The following is a 16,660-nucleotide window of genomic DNA, read 5'->3' on the forward strand; positions in this document are numbered from 1 at the left end:
GGGCTCAGGGATAACAGAACTATCATCATAAAAGAAGAAGGCTGGGCCAGCCCTCATGGCCTAAGGGTTAAGTTTGGTGTGCTCTACTACAGTGGCCTGGGTTCGGTTCCTGGGCATGGACCTACACCACTCATCTGTTAGTGGCCATGCTGTGGCGGCAGCTCATGTTCAAAAAAAAAGAGGAAGATTGGCAACTGATGTTAGCTCAGGGCGAATCTTCCTCAGCAGCAAAAAAAAAAAAAAAAAAAAAGAAAAGGCTAAGTGGCAAATGGTCTCCAAATAACTAATTTGTCATTATTTTCTTTCAGAATTTTCTGCTATAATTTTAGAAAGTGCTTGAGTATAAATACTAAAATTTCAACTGGTCTAAAATATTTTAATAGGAAGTATGAAAAAAGTTTTATAATTTTCAAGGTCTAATCTTTCTAGTACTGAACTTTTATACTCACAGTGAATTGAAACAAATATATAACCCGCCAGATATGAATGGGTTAATTTCCACAATAATTTCATAATTTCAAAAAAGATTTAAAATGAACACTCAGAACAATAACAACAACAACAACAAAATCTCTTAATTTTTGAAGCAGAATTTTTTTCCAGCATTATTTTCTTTTTGGTTACAGTCACCTATGTTATATCCTTTGTAACATCACTGCCATCACCTTTCAATAAATGTCCATCTACAAATTAATTCACTTTGAGACAAATCCCTGGTATACTATTCTTCTGATTCCCATGAAAGACTCACTTTTAAGATACAATTGCAGCTGCCCCACACTGCCAGTTACTGTGTCAGACACACGCCTTAAAATTCTGTAATCAGCAACCACCAGGTGCCGTATCGCATTCAGCACACCACAGTCAGTCAATACAGACATCCCCAAACACACCAAGGCTGGTTTTGTCAAATGTTTTATTGAGTGTAGACATCTGGAGTACTGTAAAACATGCATTATCTGTAGATTCAAAAAGGAGCAAGCCACATTGTCCTCAGTGTCAAATGTGTCAGGCTTGGCATACATGATGGAGATTAATGAAGTATCATGAGAGTAATATGGTTCCTGAAAAGCTTCTACAATTTGGAATAGGGTCTTAATAACGTGAAAAGCAAAGCTGTTCACATTTACTGAACTTGCATTTCACTGGAAGTACACAGTATTTTAATTTTAAAACAAATAAAAATAATTCTGTTTGTAGAAGATTCCCATCCCCCCAACTTTATTTGTCCCTTCAGTTTTCAGAAATTTTAATTAAAAAAAAATCATATGCCTTTTGGAAGATGTACATTTATCTGAGCAAAAACTAAAATTTATTTCTTCTTCGGTTGCTGAGGTGTATTAAATTTGAAGAAGATAATATCTCCATCTTCAACAATATAATTTCTGCCTTGTTGTCTGTACTTTCCAGCAGCCTGTAAATAGGAAATATAGAGGAAATGGGTTATTTTACAACTAAATACAAAAGGTAAATGGCAGGAGCAGATGCAGAAAGTATTATACTTCTTGGGTCATATTAAAAAATATATATAGAGAAAGGTGTATTAGTTCAAAACTAGACTTGGAGAGAAGCAAAGTATTTCTGATTTGGGCAGAACTAGATTTTCCATACATACATAATCATAATGTATTCTCCACTAAATTGTTGGTACATAAATGTAATTATACCAATATCATTAAGTTTCATTACATGCTGTTTATGGTACATTTCTGATGTGTCTGTAAACATCCGGCAAGTCACTGTAACAAAACAGATCAAACCAGGCAGGAAAAGAAGACTATATAACTAGTTTAAAGCTGCTTTATTTGCTTAAAGAAATTCTTTGGTGATAGTGGTGATGCCAAAAAGACAGTTTGTTACAAGGAAAACTATTATCAACTGTAATGTATAGATTTTACATGATTTCTTTGTAGTTTTTTATTTAGTCTGGACAATGACCATACACAGTGGTGTGTAATAGAATTCATCATGAAGAAGTTTACTGACTAATGGCCCTAGTTACAAGCAGACTCTAACAGGTTGGAACTGCAAAGACATGTATTTTTATCACTTGTAAATTAGTTGACAAAGCAACTGATTCCACCTGCTGGTATGCAGATCCAGATGTGCAATCTGCCAGCAATTCTAACACAAACAAGTGGCAGATCCGGAGACCAAGGTTCACCCCGTGGCACAGCACACACACTTCACCCTAAGCACAACAGGCTCTTCAGCATCTACACTTAACATTGCACACAACTGACACAGTCCCACGTGACCCCACCATCGACCACTCAACAATGAGAACTCAAGGATCTTTTGGAAAAAATTCTCAAAAGTATTTTCCTTCTATTAGAATTTATAGAGAACATGAAATCTTTGTCCAACAACATCAGTAGTTCCCTTTGAAGATATTGATAAGAATGTTCAAAGTCAATTGCAATTTTACTAATCAGAAACAACACTAGCAAAGATCATACATGTGAGGTTGAAATCAACAAACCAGATCACAGAGCCCTAGTAAGCATATTTTCAATGATCTAGACTACATATAAAAAAATCACCTACTAATAATATGTGCTATTAAAATGAAGCTAATTTTTAAAAAGCCAACATACGTTAACATTCTAAAAGGCATACATACACACACACTCACATGATTTTTGTAAAGACATGTGATGTACCGAAGGCCATATATGCTACTCATTTTGAGAATCTAAAGCCCACCGTTATAAAACTATATAGATAATTTAAATCAAATACATATTGACATAACATATTAATGTAAGTTTATATACTTTGTTATTATTCAAGTTTACTACTAATTAAAGGTGACAGTGTTCCTTTAAATTCTCTAGAGACCATTTAATTCATTTCCACTGCTATCAGAAACACTGGTTGAAAAAAAAATCAATACCCATTTGTGAATCTTGAGTATGTATTAAACAAGACACGTCTAACCAGTTCATTTGCACTTGAAAGCAGCCATCTGTAGAAGCCAGCTTTGCCTAAGCAGATATGATTGCTAATAATGTGATATCCCTGTAGACTACAAAGCCCACACAGAGCTATTCAGTATATAGTTCACAGCACTGGCATTAAATTAGTTATGCTGCGCTGGCGTTAGAAATACATATATGTACACACACATGTACACAATCCTGCTCTCAAACACCAAACCTACTTGATAATATGCAAGTAAATATTTGTTGAATAAGAGAGCACAAAGCAATTCATAAATGCTTTATTTTACTTGGAGTGCAAATTTTGAAATGTTAGTTTTGGAGATTAAAAATCACATAAAATACTTAATGGTATTCTAAGCTGAAAAGCCAGACGTCAATCTTTTCCAATTTACAGTATAAAAGCTCTCAGTTAGTGTTATGTATTTATACAAGCAGGAAATATTATTTTATTGTATATTATAAAGTTTCTCTGCATTCTTAAAGGAAGTATTCACAATTTATATATCTTTTAAGTTTATGACTACATAGACATCTATTAAGGATTGGTAAAACAGGCTTATCACATGAGAGTATAAAGAAGGAGCATCTGATTTCTGAATTCTGGTAATAGAAAAATATCCTTAATCCTCTTTACCTATGAAAAATACATTTGCCAACATGATGTAGCATGTTGAAAATAATCAGAGTTTTCAATGCTAATTAGTATTCCTGACAAAACTCAATCTCAGTATTTGCAAACTATTTATCGATACAGATGACACCACTGAAAAGTTAATGACTTTGTTTAGTTGTAAACTGTAACTTCTCTAACTCCTTTTTAAAAAACAAAATGACTCTCATTCAACAATCAACCAATTATACCAAGATTTTTTCCCTCCTCTTCCTGGGGTTCCAACTGTTCTATTAAAGTCCTGCTGTTCAGTATGATCTTTCCAATGATACTAATGAGAATAAACTAAACTTGAAATAAACTTTTTTGCATTCCTTTCAAATTATAAAACAGTAAACACAAGAGAGACCTGTTTAAATTCTTTAACATTTTCTATGGTAGTCTTCAAATACTAAACTAAATTAAAGATAAAGAAGCCTTCCTACAATGTCAGTTTAATCACTTGACCTATATCTATTGATTAGAGACGACATACCTACTAGATTTCACCAAGTAAAACCTAATAAAGCCAAACAAAATTAAGCTTGCAATACAATTTACATTTAAAAAAAAATCACTTATTACTCATGTACAACATTGCTTCACCATTAGTGGCTGCAAATCAAATTATACTCATTAGCTAAAATAAAGCACAATTTTGGACCTGCCCTCTAGTGTTGAGAAAGCAAATCAAATTCCCAAATACCTTACAAAAAAAAAAAAAGTACATCGATGAAGCTTCAGCAAGAACAAGTTTTATTTAACTAAATTTCTGTCCCTTTCCTTGAATTAATCATACGCATCTACATGCTACTTCTATTTCAGATATTCAAATGTAAAAGTATAATTTTTCATTGGCCATCAGTGAAGAAAGTCATTGAAATGATTTATAATTACTTAAAATTAATTTATTTTTATTTTCATTTTTAGAAAAATATCACAAAGTTACTGACAATTCACCCATTTTTAAAATTATCTAAAAGCATGTAAACATCTACAGCTCTTCAATTAGTTGATAGTAACACTAAATCCAGATATACAATTTAAAAGTTATTCATTTTACCCATGAGTATCTTCATATTAGTAAAAATTATAAAATACAAAACTAGAAAATAATTCCTTACCTTGACCGCATTCTCAGAACCTTCCTCTTTAAAATCTTCGTATTTCATTACTTCAGCCATAATGAATCCTTTTTCAAAATCTGTGTGGATCTTTCCTGCAGCTTGAGGAGCCTTCGTCCCTTTCTTTGAAGAGAAAGACCAGGGAAAACTAATTGCGTTTAAGATGATTGTAAGTGCAGAATTTCTTTTCTCTGATCTGCAGTTGGACTCAACTTAAACTTAGTTTAGCATCAGTTAAGATGTCAGATACACAATTAGTACATTTTCAACACTGGGTACTATCTGTGCGGCAGACTGAGCACAGACACATCAGTAGATATTAGAGAAGCGCAGCTATGCTTTTCCTAAAGTCATACACAGTTTTATTGATTTAGATGCAGTGGTCTGGTTTTGGTGTAGGTTTCATTACGATTTTCTGTTCTTCACAGTGGGAAAAAAATAAGGATTTTAAAGTAACTTTCAAGCTGAATTATCAAAGGTTTTAAAAAGATAAAAAGCCTTGAAAATTTCAGCTCATCTAAAGAACATATAAAAATCAATATATAAAGAGACATTTTAAAGATATTTCCAACAAATCATATAATCTATGTTCAGCAAATAATTTTGAAATTCTCATAAAATTTCTGAAGATTTTATATAATATACTGTGCCTCTAACCATCATGAAGGAAAATTCAAGTTGATACAGGAAGAGAAATGTCTTATAATTACCCCATATGTTAAATTACAAGGACATATATTCCAGGCACACACAACCATGGAAAGAAATTTGAGAAATAATGGTGACCTAAAGGCTGCTTAATAAAGCATGTTAAAGTGATAAGGAGTCTGACACTATAAAGCACAGTTTTTACAATAAAAGATGTATTGGGTTAATATGGCTACTCACTGATGCTTACCTGACTAAATATCTTAGCACATTAAATCATGGATACTTACAATCAGTCTTAAGATAAACCAGCTTTCACATTTACAAGCCCAGAACACGTTATCTTTCCTGCTGCACATACTTAAGTTTGGAAGTTTTAAGGCTTTAAAATATATAGTAAAAATAAACCTTGGCAATTTGTTTACCAATTCGGATTTGCTTTGACATTATTTCTTAAGTCTATATAAAAGGACCTTGGTTAGAAGTCAATCATTTTTTTACAAAGGAGAGAGGAGATAAAAAGAACAGTGAATCTCACATTCACACGATGCATTTAACATCATGTTGAAGTGCCTCCACGTTCCTATCCATATTAAATCAAAATAAATGTAACAATAAACTACAGTAGTCAGTAAAAACAAAAATCAAAGCAGCACTAAAATTTCTCATGTAATGTATATTAAAAAAAGCATAATAAAAGAATGACTAAGACACTGAGTATTTCTAAAAGTTCTGACATTTTTATATTCTGTAACACTATTTGGGACTACATATATTTCAAAATATTTTTCAATAGTAACTACCATATTACAATATATTTACATTTAAAAGCAAGCCATTACAGTTCAGTTTCTATTGTCCTCTGGGAATAAATTAGTCATTCTTTCTGGTCGTAATCAGTATACACCAATATTTAAAATACATATCACATTTTAAAAAGAGAAAGATTGAATATATAACATTGCAAAAATAAACACTACTTCTATGAATTCAAATTAAAAAAGGCATGAATTATTACAAACTGAGTTTAGCTCTTTGAGCCCAACTGTGTATCTATGAAGAGCATAATGATGTCATATTGCTTTTATTGCTGAAAATGTAATCCGAGCAAAGCAAAGGAGGAAAGAACCACCCGCAACCCAAACAAACTTAGCGAATACAAAATGAAAAGCAACATCAATTTCACTGCAGACAAACCCAGTCACACAGATTAAGCAAGCACAATACTGGTGCGTCTTATCTCTGACCACAGGAGGAGGGTAGACAGATTCTACAGGATGAAGAAATTCAGACTATGTAATAGGCAGAATCAATTGTTACCTGCCTCAATCAATGCCGCTCCACTTTCACTGTTCAGCAGCTCACAAATAATTAAAGTTATCCTGGACAAAAACCTCATCTGTAATGACTAGCTAACCGCCACCATGACAAACTTCAAAGTCAGTGATATCAATCTGAATTCAATAGTGTGGAACTGGATATAGCTGATGAATAAGTATGAATCTTACCCTGATGGTCCATGCACGCACTTCATCTGGGCCTGCAGTGAAAAAGTATTCTAGTTGGAGCGCTGCAAACCCAGCCTTAATGATCTTTGGCAAAGCACTGAAATAAAATGAAACAAATTCACTCAACATATAAGTTGATTGTGCCAGAGATTGGTGTAGAGCTAAAATTATTCATTTCAAGCAGAAAATGCTAAAGATATTAGTAAATGACCATTCATCTTTCATAAAACACTTGAAGAGGTCAAAAAGCATGTAACTATTTCTAAAAAATCCCTTCTAAAATTGGTTTTAATTGTATTAGTCTGAATATATCATTTTGAATTATTTACCATAAAAAAAAGAAAAATTTGATCTACCCATTCTATGACTATTTCCCTCCAATATTAATTATTTCCAGGACGTGGGTCATGAAAGCAAAATTATTTCATGGAAATCCAATGTTTAAACAATATATTACTGTTACTCACAAAAAACTAAGGCAACTGATTCATCTTTTCCCCTCCCCCACTGAACATGACGAAAGTTTTGGCGATCATTCCTTCTCAAAAATATACATAACTAATACCTATGTTATAATTAAAACACTGTACGGAGATGACAGATGACAGTTAAAAACTTAATTTAAAATAAATCTTTTCACTCTGTCTCATGGTAAAGAAAGGAGAAGATTCCCTCTTTATAATGGTAATTACTCTGTCATTTATTATTCTATCAGCGCAAGCAATTAAATTACTGCAAGGAAATAGTTGATAATAAAGTGTAGGGAAAATGAATGCTAATTAACCTTTGTGTCATGTTCGCTTCCAGATACTTCTGTCTCTCCTCAGCACTCAATTCTTGCAACTTGAGTTCCAAGGCCCCACTAAAAGGAATGACCAAGGCACCTGGGTCATACTTGTCCACCCACTCTTTAATTTTTATCAACCTGTAGACAAAAAAGGGCACAACATTATCTTGTAGTGCATGCATGACTGTATCACATTCATTATTATCAAGTAGCACATACATATTCATAAGAATTGCACGGTTTTACGATGCCATCTTTTTGTGTATAGCTTTCCAAGGTCAAGGCATTAACAGGCAGCAACTGCTTCAGGTATACGCCATAATATTTTACTGTAACCTAGTTCTACTTTAGCACATTATCTATAGAAACTATTACACAAATATTTTAAAACTTTTTTAAGTTACACGAAATTTGTTCAGCATTAACACCTGTGCCCTTGAAAACCTCGATTTTATGATTCATTATTTTCCTTACTTTACAAAGTAAATTTTTAAAAAGCAAAAACATAAAGTTCTATTTGTATAGGAATCAGACCTACAAATGCCAGCTACTTTTGAAGAGGCTTTGACAAATAAATAATTTGTTCACCCAGATATCCATATGCCTGGTTCAGTTCCTTCTAGGACTAACAAGAGCTTATAGTTGTCACTGGTTTTGAGGGAGATTTTTGCTAATCAAAACAAACACATCCAGAAATACAGATTTACAAACCTAGTTGACTGTGTACACACCATTCTTACGAACCTCACTTTTGTAGGATCATGAATAGTAGAACTATAGAGAAAATAAATTCCTTTAATCAAAAAGGGTTTGGAAAGCCAAATCAGTTAGGAAATTGATACCAAGTGTTATCTGAAAAGACGTTATTGAGTGATTTTTTTCTTTCTTCCACAGCATGAAGTATTTTGGCAAAGTAGTAGTTAGAACATAAATGAAATAAGTGTAGTGAATATATTAACCGGGTTCTGATCCTACCACTTTGCTAGCTTTTTATTCCTGGGCAGGTTACTGAACCTTTCTAAGCCTCAGTTTCCTCATCTATAAAAATGGAGATAATAATAGTACATATTATATTGTAAAGAACCTAGAAAAGTAATGCCTGGCATATAGTAAACAATATTAACAGTAGTTACTATTATTAATTTTCATTTTTAGATAATCATAGCATATATGTCTATCATTCTAGAATAGAGTTTAGTATAGAATCGATTATAGATTTCATAGAAATTTATATTAAAGAGTTTTATGTATACCACCGTCTTACACAGTTCCACTAGTCTCCCATATTTAAAACAAGGTTTTAATAGCTATTATGGTAAAAAACTGTGGCAGGAATCCTTTAAGTAATCAATGTAAATGCCACTTTAGGGGAAAACAAACACAAGAGCTAAACCGAAAGTTCATCAACACTTACGTATCACAGAAAACGGCAGGGGATCAAAGTTATTAGAAAATTAAGAATATGGCCTCCTAAGTAGGATTTAGGATGGGATAAAGGAATGAAACAGTCACATAATAGTTTATACATCTTTGTTATATACAAGGCTAACCTATAATTTACTTATTTAATATGTTACCAGTGGTTTTTCATCTTCATATTTTTTTCCTTTTGGTCACATCCTAAAAAAACAGACCAATCTCTAAGATTTATTTTGGAATAAAGTATGTGTTCTTTAAAATAGGAAATCCAAACGAGATATTTTCTCAGGCAAAATTATGAAGGACAGGTTAAGGAAAAAAGGGAAAATTTAAATTGATACTTCTGCCTATAACAACATTATGAGATTCTAAGTTATTTCATGGACTTACCCTATTCAAACAAAAGTGTATATTAAATGTTATCATCAATGGTTTAGTAACATACCTTTATTATACAAGTCAGAATCAAATATGTAATTAAAAAAAAGATCACATACCAAATACAGATTCAATGAAAGTGAAATAAAACAAGCCCATGTAAAAGGATAATATAAAAATATCAAACACATTTTGCTTCATAAATATGGTCAACATAACTAATAAAACTAGAACTGTTATGAAACAACAAGATAAGAAATAATTACTTTGGCTAAAACATCAATTCAGAATAACAATAGTTCTACCCTGTCATTTTAACAGTCTTTCCTGCAGAGTCCTCAGAGGGATTATTTGCATTCCTCAGGTGTTCTATTGTACAATTCAGATGAATAAAGACTTACAAATCATTCCTCTACCGCCAATGTGAGACTTTGATCTGGTGAATACACCATTGTACCTTAACTATAATTGGCAAAAAACCTGACAGTGTAGAGCATCACAAGCTTAATAACAAAGGAGAATATCTCAAAGTGTTGACAGATGATCTTCATAATGCAGAAGCAGAGCTGGTACATTTTAGCAATAAATGAGCACTGAGGTCTAAAGGTCTCTAAAGTGACTGACATCAGACCTGCTACAGCCTCAGTAAAAGAAAAAGGTACCGTCGCACTCTCCGTAAAGTGAGTTAGGCTCTTTGCCTGCAAGCTTCACTTTTGTGACTTTCACTGTCATAGAAAACACAGGGAAGATGAAAAGTGAGTTAGGTTCTTTGGCTGTCTGCTTTACTTTTGTTACTTTTACTATCAAACAAAAGTGAGAATTGTTCCAAAGTGATTTTTAATTACATATTTGAAAAAAGCCTTGGGTAATTAAAAAATGTGACTCGATTTCAAGATTAAAGACTGAAATACATATAATACATTTATTAGGTCTGATGGTTACAAAAGTGTGATAATGAGGCCAAGATCACAAGTTTGAACCCCATTGGGACCAGTTACCTTTTGCAGAAAAATGTCTATTCTATTGCTACAAACCATACCCCAAACTACAGCCAGTCATCTCAAAAATGAGTGCTACCGGCACATGAGGGATATGGAAAATCAAAGTTGAGCTCAGTACCACTACTAGAAAAACAATTTCAAGTACATTTTGTCAAAGTGACTGAATAATAATCTCCATATACAAATGTTAGCAAACGTCTAAAGAAAACTACCCTATCCAATTGTTAGTGACCAAAATAATAACGATAATGATGGTGATGATACTGTCATTGTTGTAGAATATCAAATTATATGAAGAGAGAAGAAACAGTAAAGACAACACACTCCCAAAGAGTTAAATTGTAAAGACTTTCATGGCTCATTTTGCAAACTTATATGAACAGAACATGGCAAGGAGATCCATCCTTCTCTCAATAAGGAGCCAGAGCCACGTTGATTTCCCCAAAGTCTCACAAGTGACAAATGGAAAGAGGAACTGCCATTAGTTGTATTTTTCTCCCTGGTAATGATTCCACAGAAAGGGGACAAAGCAGCCACAATCCGCTTTAAGACTAAAAGGGAGATGCTTCGAGATACACTGGCAGGTTGTGATCTGTTAGATTCTTTGGTAGAATGAGACCTTTAATATCAAATTAGTATTAGATTTCCAAAAGATCATGTCTCAAATTTACCTTTCGTCTTATAATCTGACCATCCAGCCGGTCTTGAAATTCCAGATTCCATAATTTGATTTTCCTAGGGTTAGTTTACATTGTTTGTATTTCTTTTCCCAGATACTAATTTTATTTCTAAAAATTCTTTTTGTTTCTCTTTCAAATCTACTGCTCTTTTTTGGTAATATTTTACTCCTGTTAAATGAATTCTTAGTCCCTTTCAATATTTTAATCAGATTAATTTAAAAGTTCCTTTCAGAGTGTTCTAACTACTTCTGGTTTCTTAGGTATAACTCTGCCCCCCACCATTTGTCATCTGCTCATTAATGACCTCTCACAACAGCTGGTTCCTTTGTATGCGCTGTGTTGTTTTTGGGTGTGTGGTCCTTTCGCAGCAGCAGTTATGTTCCAAGGGAGTTTATCATCCCCTGGGTTGTTATGTATCTATTTTGTGGTTGTTTCTTCTAGGGAAAGATCTATGGAGGTAGGCTCTGGATTATTTTAAGGCTAGTGTTTCTGCACTAGGTTATTAGTAAAGAAAATTAAGGCCCCCTACCTCTTACAGTGCAGTCCTCGTCTCTAATTTCCTGACAGCAACAGTTTCCTCCCTTGTCCGGGATAGGAGTGGAGGGCATTTTCTAGTATCTGATCGTGGAAAGGATAGCTTTTTCTAGGCTTTATGAGTGAGTCTTGTTCCAGCACCTGCAGCCTGGGGGCCCATGCCTTGACTCCTATTCCTAAACAGATACTAAGGCCTCAAAGCCATATATAAGCTTAATTTTCCCTGAGGGCTATACACTGTTGATTTCACTGTCTACTGTCACTGAGTTTCCTCTTTGTTTTGTTTTTGGCACCTAGAGAATCCCTTTTCTTGTTTTCAAGTCTTGCTGTGTGTTCTAAAAATACCACACCATCATCAATACCATCCTTTTCTGGTTATTTTCTCTGGTGTTTCTATATATTAGGAACAAGAAGGGAGCTTCCTGTATTGGCTTAGTCTACCATCTTAACTGGAAGCTCTCCATATTAGAAATAAATTCTCCATTTTATTGTGTCTTAATATAATAGCTTTCAAACTTTTTTTGACCATCACCAATACTTTATACTTGATTCAAACATACGACTCATAGACATATTATTTTCAAACACATATCCAAACTGAGACAGGTTTTACAAAACAATACTTACCTTACAATGGGAAAGAGAACAATCCCAATGGTGCTATTTGATATTCTGCATAAAACTAAATTCTTGCAACTTAAAAGAAACCCCTGAAATAGTTTTCTCTAATATACTTTAACAAAAACTTTTATTCTTTTCTATACTTCATGTCCATCTAGCCATTCAACTACCCCCAGCTACTCAAATTCTGATTATATTTTCTAAAAATCCTTTAAAGATGACTCAATCTAGCACTGAAGCCAAGTTATACTACATTTATGATATCTTTGTTAAATATTAGAACTCTCCCAAATCTGCTTATTCTACTTTGCAATGTCAAAGTATATTTAAAATCTTTTAAATGGCTACATATAGTTATATTAGGTCCTTATACACAGCTTATATCGTTTTCTGTGTGAATCTAGGTATTAACTTTTAAAAAAAATTAGCAGTGATTTCTTGCTTTTGACTGAATATAACTTCTGTCAAGAATCATATGTCAATATTCAGAAAATGATGTAACTTACACAAAGGAAGATCCAGGGCAGGTTCATTCAGTGCCTTAACATCATTTAGTTAATGTTATTAAGGACCTGGCCTTTACTAAGTTAGTTCCCCTCATGTTGTTCATGGTATGGATGTACCACAAATCCAGGGAGCAATGATAAACACTGAGGTCATTTCTAGTCTCCTCCCTTGTAGGTTTACTCTCTATTAAAACTGCTCAGAGTCCCAAAGAATGACATTAAGATATCACATTCCTCTTTTCCGTTTTCCAAACACGATCACTGCAAATTAATGTCAATTTACAGTGTTCCAAAAAAACCCAAAAACATGAGTAAGGCTTATGGAAGGTAAAGTTATCTTCTTAAAGATGACATAAACATTATTTAATTAATCCAGTTATTTTACAAATGGCAATAAATATTACTGGAAACCTACACTAAAGTTAATATCACAAACAATATACAAACTGAAATATATACCAAAACAGTTGTCACTCAAGGCCAAAAAATTAGCCCTAGAAAATACAAAATTCCCAACTCTTTTGTAATTCTTTGAATAAAGTTATTAGAATGGGGTTAGTAAGGAAGTCAGCAGGGAAAAAGGAGGGAGAAAGAAGAAGTAGCAAAAAAGTAAATTCTAGTCTAATTGACTAGTGTCTGGAAATCAAATTCCTCTTCTAAAAGTCTGTTACTTACTTAATGTAAGTAACAGACTTCAAGTTTCAGTGTTCTTGTCTGACTTCACGGAGTTGTACAGAATAATTACAACTTTGCTCCTCAAAGTGTAGTTGCATCACTTGGGTGCTTGTTAGAAATGCAGAATCTCAGAATCTGTATGTTAACAAGATCCCCAGGTATTTCATATGCATGTTAAACTTTCAGAAGCACTGAACTAAAGGACTTTGACAATAAAAGCACATTAACTGAAAGCAAGAAAATGTCTGATATAACTCTGCAGACCAAGTGATAACTAAGCAGATGTTGACTATCTATTCTACTGGAGAGAAGTGAGAATAACAGAAAAATTCCTGCTTACATCTCCCAGGTTCAAAACCAGAAGAAGAAAAAGTCACTAGAATTTCAGGAAGTGTAAGGAAAATATTTGCTCTGCTGAATCCCCTGCAATGCCAAAGTTTCAGATTCACAGTAAAACTAGTATAGGGGCCAGCCTGGTGGCACAGTGGTTTAAGTTCATGCGCCCCACTTCGGTGGCCAGGGTTCGTGGGTTCGGATCCCGGGCACAGACGTACGCACCGCTTATCAAGCTACGCTGTGGCAGCAACCCATATAAAGTAGAGGAAGATGGGCATGGATATTAGCCCAGGGCCAATCTTCCTCAGCAAAAAGAGGGGGATTGGCAACAGATGTTAGCTAAGGGCTAAGCTTCCTCACCAAAAAAAAAAAAATTAGAATTACCATGGTCAACAGTTTCTTACTTTATAAGACATAATTATGCCTCTCTTATTCTAATAAACTCAGTACCTGGAAAAACACTGTAATAAGTTAGCTTTGGAGTCTAGACTCAAATTATAACAAGTTATTCCAGCAGAGAGGACTTCGTGAAATCTGAATTCATACCAAGTAAAAGAGATATTAATACAAATTGTTCCCTATGAGCATCTCACAGAACCACTGCCTGAAAAACTCCACTCACTTTGCATTCACTATAATAAAATGGCATTTGTACATATACATACATATGTGTGTGTGTATGTGTGTGGTATGTATATATATATAAAAGGAAATAAATCCTAGAGAAATGGGCATTCCTTTTGCAGCAAATAAATAAAAATTGGGTTTCAGGCTTTCTGTTTCAGGGATTAACAAGCTTTCTGACACTAGTGGTAATTGGAAGGTTATGAAGAAATTGAAATGATAAGTTTTATGACAAGCAGACAACCTTAAAAGCAAATTAGAAAAATTGCGAAATATTTATCTCAACACTTTGGGCTCACCATGACTTGGGATTTCTTTAATCCTTAATATGCTTAAAAAATTCAAATATAATACATGCAATTAATCTATATGTGATGAACATGTAATAACTGTATGGAAATATTTTCTATATTCAGCAAAAAGCCTCTATTTAAAAAAAATTATCTTGCAATGAATAATCAGGAGGAAACATAAGGGTGAATATCAATTAGTTTGAGTAAATCCTAGAAATTTCATTCTCCAGCAGGCAACTGGTTTGAGTGGGCATGTGAACCAGTTTTGGTCAATAGGGGACAAGGGGAAGTTCGCTAGGGGCTTCAGGAAAAGATGCTGAAAGATTCCTTTGGCTCTTTTTTTTTTTTTTTTTAAATTTATTTATTTTTCCCCCAAAGCCCCAGTAGACAGTTGTATGTCATAGCTGCACATCCGTCTAGTTGCTGTATGTGGGACGCGGCCTCAGCATGGCCGGAGAAGCGGTGTGTCGGTGCGCGCTCGGAATCCGAACCTGGGCCGCCAGCAGCGGAGCACGTGCACTTAACCGCTAAGCCACGGGGCCGACCCCCTTTGGCTCTTAAAAAGAGGAAAGAAGAGAGTCTCTGCTGGACACTATGTCTGGACCTTATCCCTGGAACTCTAGCAGCCATTCTGTGACCAAAAGAATGGAAGTGGGGAAAGATGAGAAAAATCCTTGTTCCTGATAATATCACAGGAACATCGAATTAACCAACCCTGGAGACAAACTACCTTGGGTCTTATTATTATGTATTGGGGTTGTTATTTGTAGCTGAAAGCACCCTAGTACTGATAATGGACCACATTTTGGAGTTATCCTCATTTAAGTGTATGACTGGCAGCTCCTCTTAACCGGTCTAATTCCAATTCGTTCTTTAAGAAACGAGCTCTTGCAGAACTTTCCCTGAGCTTCCATATAGATAGATGCTATTACCACACTCCACCCTATGCTATAAATTGCCTTATTTTCTCATTCATCTCCTTGCACTATAATAAAAACTTCTTCAGGTCAAGGACTTGTCTTTGCTCCCTGATACATCCACAGAACTCTCCTAGCACCGCACTGGCACATAGTGGATGCTCAAAGATTTTCTGAATGGATAATAATGTAGAAAGACCTTTAGCTAATAATTAGCTGAGTGACAATGGGCAGTTATTTAAGGTCTCAGCTTTAATTTACTTATCTGCAAACTGATAAGTAGTTTTCAACCTGTTCTGGGTTCCCTAAAGGACTTCCAAGGTGTAGGAAGAGAAAGGGTGGAAAGAGCAAGGGAGGAAGGAACAGGGAGGTTCTGGACCCTCCACTCGCATTTCAACCAGAGCTGCATCATTCTTATGTGCTGGATTTCTGCACCAGACTTCATCAGAAGAAAGAGTTTTATTGTTTTTAACAACTCTAAACAATGATTGAATGATGGCAAATTCTATCATTTTATGGCATATGCCAGAAATTGAAGAAGTACAAGCGCTGAAATCTTTAGGCAATTCAGTTGTTGTTAGTGCCATCGAGTGGATTCCGACTTGTAACAACCCTGTGTACAGCAGAGTGGAACCCGGCCGGCTCCTTTTGCGCCATCCTCTCACCTTCCAGCACTGTATCAGACAATGCTCCACTGCTATTCAAAGGGTTTTCATGGCCAATTTTTTCAGAAGTGGGTAGCCAGGTCTTTCTTCCTAGGTTGTCTTAGCCTGGAAGCTCTGCTGAAATGGGTGACCCTGCTAGCAGTTGAAATACCAGTGGCAGAGCTTTCAGCATCACAGCAACATGTAAGCTGCCACAGTATGACAAATGACAGATGGATGGTGCGGTTCCCTGACCAGGAAAGGAACCTGGGCTGCAGTGGTGAGACTGTCAAATCTTAACCACTAGACCACTGATGCTGGCTAGGCACTTAGGATTTCTGCTTAAATGCTATTTTTCACCATCTTAAAAA

General features: G+C 34.6%; 1 protein-coding gene across 1 annotated transcript in view; it reads right to left on the bottom strand.

Moving 5' to 3' along the window:
* Positions 1 to 898: 898 nt before the first annotated feature.
* Positions 899 to 16,660, bottom strand: part of OLA1 (Obg like ATPase 1) — a 174,095-nt gene continuing 158,333 nt past the window's right edge. Inside the window, exons 8-11 of the mRNA XM_058549279.1 lie at positions 7,659 to 7,799; positions 6,875 to 6,971; positions 4,719 to 4,841; positions 899 to 1,414 (exon numbers count right to left, since the gene is read on the bottom strand). Of these exons, the coding sequence (XP_058405262.1) occupies positions 1,313 to 1,414; positions 4,719 to 4,841; positions 6,875 to 6,971; positions 7,659 to 7,799 (463 nt within the window). The 3' untranslated portion in view covers positions 899 to 1,312. The remainder of the gene's footprint in view (positions 1,415 to 4,718; positions 4,842 to 6,874; positions 6,972 to 7,658; positions 7,800 to 16,660) is intronic.

This window comes from Diceros bicornis, chromosome 10 (assembly GCF_020826845.1).
Source record: "Diceros bicornis minor isolate mBicDic1 chromosome 10, mDicBic1.mat.cur, whole genome shotgun sequence".
Lineage (NCBI taxonomy): Eukaryota > Metazoa > Chordata > Mammalia > Perissodactyla > Rhinocerotidae > Diceros > Diceros bicornis.